We start from the raw sequence: 3,603 nt of genomic DNA, 5'->3' as shown, positions 1-3,603 counted from the left end.
TTTTTTTTTTTTTTTTTTTTAAATATGTGTGAATGTTCTGCCTGCATATATGTAAGCACACCCATGTTATGCAATGCCCAGAGAGGCCAGGAGAGGGTGTGTGATCATTTGGAACTGGAATTACAAGATGGTTGTTAGCTGCCATGTGGGTGCTGAAAACTGAACCTGGGTTTTCTGTAAGAGCATCCAGTACTCTTAACCATTGAACCTTTTTTGTTTTTGTTCTTTTGAGACAGGGCTCCCTGTAACCCCAGGTAGCCTAGAACTTGCTTTAGAGATCAGGCTGGACTCAATCTCACAGAGATCTGCCTGGCTCTGCCTCCCTAGTGCATGCATCACTTCACCCAGTTTGGTATGCCTTTATGGACTACTACTCCAGTTCTCACCTTTCACACGTACTCTCCCAGGAACCACATCACCATCACTTTACCTCTTCTCGCCTTTTCTGCCAGCGCCCACAGGGTGACTCTTCCAAGATTTCAGACTCATCTTCACTTTCTTCTTCTTCCTCTGGGGAAGCAGCTGAGGTTGTAGAGGTCACAGGAGGTGACACTGAAGTCAGGCCAGGAGCTGAAGATGAGGATTCTACCTTTGGGTCTGAGCCACTACTGAGTACTGTTTGGGACTCCCCCTCCGACATGCTGGAACAAACACTCAGGCCTGCATTGGTTGGGAAGGGACACAAGGAGGAGGCAAAGGAGGTCAAAACATCTCTAAAAATTTAATAGTCTTAACATCCACTACAGACTAAAAAACACATGCCTCCCTTGTTTCCTCTAAATCCAAAATCAGAATTTTTCCTAACCTAAATACTGAAACATGAATAACTCTAACTCTCTGGAGAAGGGAAGTTATCTTAGCTGAAGACCACTCAGAAATACTAAACACAAGATTCATGACAGTATAACCCATTTTAGTAAAGTCCCAACAAACAGCAAAATCAGGGGTCACATTCCTTCCTAAATATGCAATAGGCCTCTCTTTGACCCTCCATGTGCCTCTATGTTCATTGTGTTAAAGAACTAGGATACATCGGCACTATTCAGAACAGATGACACCAGGCTCCAGAAAGTTCCACTGAACAACTGAGGAAGCCCTGTGGACCTGTAACCATACTCTGTCAACTTACTGAGCTGAAACTCTCAAATGATTTATTCTACTAGAACCAATGGAGGAGGCACTTACTATGCATCTTTCCTACACACAGAATGAGCCAGCCTTTGGGCCAGGTCACTGGCAGGAATGACCTTATCCCCAATGACCTCACCTTCCCTATGATGTAAGTGTGGCAAATGGGTATTGTTTAACAACATTTTTAAAAATTTACTCACTCAACAAATGTTCAGTACTATTTGTCGGTTATTATAGGTCACACACTGGGCAGATGCTTGAGATATATCAGTGAATAAAATAAATTAAATGTCTATACTTAAATAGGCACAAATTTAAGACAGATCAAAGACCTTAAGTTTTCAGCTTTCATTTTATTCACACTGCTCAAAGGCTCTGACTTTTCTATTCTCTGAAGTGATGGATGTGATACAGGTATTTCTTTCAGGTAATAACTCAAACTTTTATTGGAAAACTATTACACAATATAACATTTCTACAGGGGCATGGCTACTTTTAAAAAGTCAAATTTCATTAACCCACGCAAATAAAAAAAAAGGACAGTTAAATGTTATTTCATATTTCTAAGACCAAAGGCTGTGAAGACTGTGAACCCATATGCGATTAGGCTCAAGAGAGTGGTATTTTGAAAGTCATATCCTGGAAAGTAAATATGCATTTCCAAATCGTCCAGAATGCCAGAAGCCTGCAATCAGCACCAATCTGACCTCACAACTCTGATGCCCCTTTCTGCCCATCTCTCCCCCAATCTACACTGTTTTACCTGAGCCAGGAGATTTTTAGACAACATCCTAGTAAATCCAAAGAGCAATAAAGCACTACAGAAATAAAAAAAAAAATCTGGCAAGATATGTTCCCTATGTTAATTTCTAAGCCCTTACCTATCCTAAAAGGTCACCTCAGCTGGCCAAAGAAAGCTATGACAGTATGTGCATGTCTTAATAATCTACTAGAAAAGTTGGGTTAGAGATCACTTTTCTTCCCCTTCCCCTGAAAAGTAGCTAATAGTAAAGCCTGTAGCGGTTCCTTTCTAAAGCAGCTAGATCCACTGAAAGTGTCTAAAAATCTGAACTGATAAGTGAAATCCCAATTAGTTTACAACAGGAGACATATCAATAAAGGAAGCTGTAGCCTACGGACCTGAAACGTTTGGACCAAGGGCACAATCACTTAGGTCACGCTAGGAGAAGACAACCCTCCCTCCCTGTCAGAGACAGATGCCCAGGAAGGTAGTGCTGGGCCTCCCTCCCGGAGCTGTCCGAATAGGCAAAGCTCCGCTTCACGGTTGCCTTCAGGGTTGCCGGGAGGTGTGAGACACCACGCGGGAAAAGCTCATTTACGTCTGTAAGCGCAACTCCGCGGTTCCCTGCTACTCTGAGGACACAGTCCCTTCCTTATGGGGTTCCTCTGGCCAACCCCGCCCCCCCCCCCCCCGCTCTATTCTGCATGTTAACCCGACCACAGGTCGCAGCCACAAGCCAATGAGGAAACCCAGAAAGCCTCCGACGTGCGCACACTGTCCATCGGAAATGAAGCAAGCCTGGGGAACGTGGAGGCCCCGAGCATCTCAACACTCCAACAGGTCGCTCCACCGCTATCCCAGCCCGCGACCGGGACGCCGTGGCAGCGGAGCGCTCCGCCACCTCATCAAAGGCCCTCCCGCGGCGCCGTCAGGCCGCAGGCCACGCCCCCACGCGTTCGCAGCTCCGCCCCGCCAGCAGGCCGGGCCCGGACGCCGTGCTTCCTTCCGCAGGCCCTCGGGCCGCGGCCGCCGCCCCGCCCCCGCCCGCGCCGCCAGCCCCGCCTCTCGCGACCGGAGTTCCAAGAGAACGCCGCGGCCCCCCGACCCGTGCCCGCACAATTCCGGGCCGCCGCGGCCACGCCGGGAATACCAAGAGGGCCGGCGGCGCCCGGGAGCCAAAGTGGCCCTTCAGTTGCGACGGCCAGGCTGGGCCGCGGCCGGGCCTGACTGCTTGAAAGCGCAGGGCCACCAGGCAGCACTGCCGGCCGCGTACCGCCGCCCCGCGGCCCGGGGGCGATCCTACCGCCTTCCCGCGAGTCCCTCCCTCCGAGGTCTCCTTCCCCAGAGCTCACCTCCCGACTCTGCGCCCGCAGCCTGCGCCTCAGCTCCAGCTCGGGTTCCGGGGCCTCGGATCACAGCGACTCCCTCACAGCTGCGCTCCGCAGCGCAACCGAACTGTGCGCCCCGCCCTCGCGGCGTCCAGACCAACAGATGGGCGGTGCCGCACCGCCGCCAGGTTTCCATTGGACAGGGCGGCGGGAGGCGGTTCCGGAGACTGGCACTCGCAGGCTAGTCTCCTGTCGGGTCTCCTCCCAGTGCGGGGCTCCGGCGGACCGCTCCCAGCTTCTGTCTTCTCGGTCCTAACAGGGCTGTGTCTCTCCGTCCACCATCCGCCCAGTCGAGGTGCCCCAAGCAATTCTGCCGGACATAGAGGCCTTCTCCCTCTTCTT

The 3,603-nt window shown here is 51.1% G+C and overlaps 1 protein-coding gene across 2 annotated transcripts in view; it reads right to left on the bottom strand.

The window, feature by feature from the left end:
• Nrbp1 (nuclear receptor binding protein 1) overlaps positions 1–3,374 on the bottom strand; it is an 11,524-nt gene extending 8,150 nt beyond the window's left edge. The window contains exons 1-2 of one of the 2 annotated variants that reach the window (XM_008835068.3): positions 3,226–3,374; positions 431–660 (exon numbers count right to left, since the gene is read on the bottom strand). In XM_008835068.3, coding sequence (XP_008833290.1) covers positions 431–640 — 210 coding nt within the window. In that variant the 5' untranslated portion in view covers positions 641–660; positions 3,226–3,374. Of the gene's footprint in view, positions 1–430; positions 661–2,646; positions 2,670–3,225 lie in introns of those variants that run through there. The other variant, XM_029564487.1, reaches the window with a different exon arrangement.
• Between the last annotated feature and the right edge of the window lie 229 nt (positions 3,375–3,603).

The sequence above is a fragment of the Nannospalax galili genome, unplaced genomic scaffold (assembly GCF_000622305.1).
Source record: "Nannospalax galili isolate Female #2095 unplaced genomic scaffold, S.galili_v1.0 scaffold517, whole genome shotgun sequence".
NCBI classification, from domain to species: domain Eukaryota; kingdom Metazoa; phylum Chordata; class Mammalia; order Rodentia; family Spalacidae; genus Nannospalax; species Nannospalax galili.
Note: the sequence above shows the minus strand (reverse complement) of the source record. Positions and strands in the feature narration are given on the sequence as shown.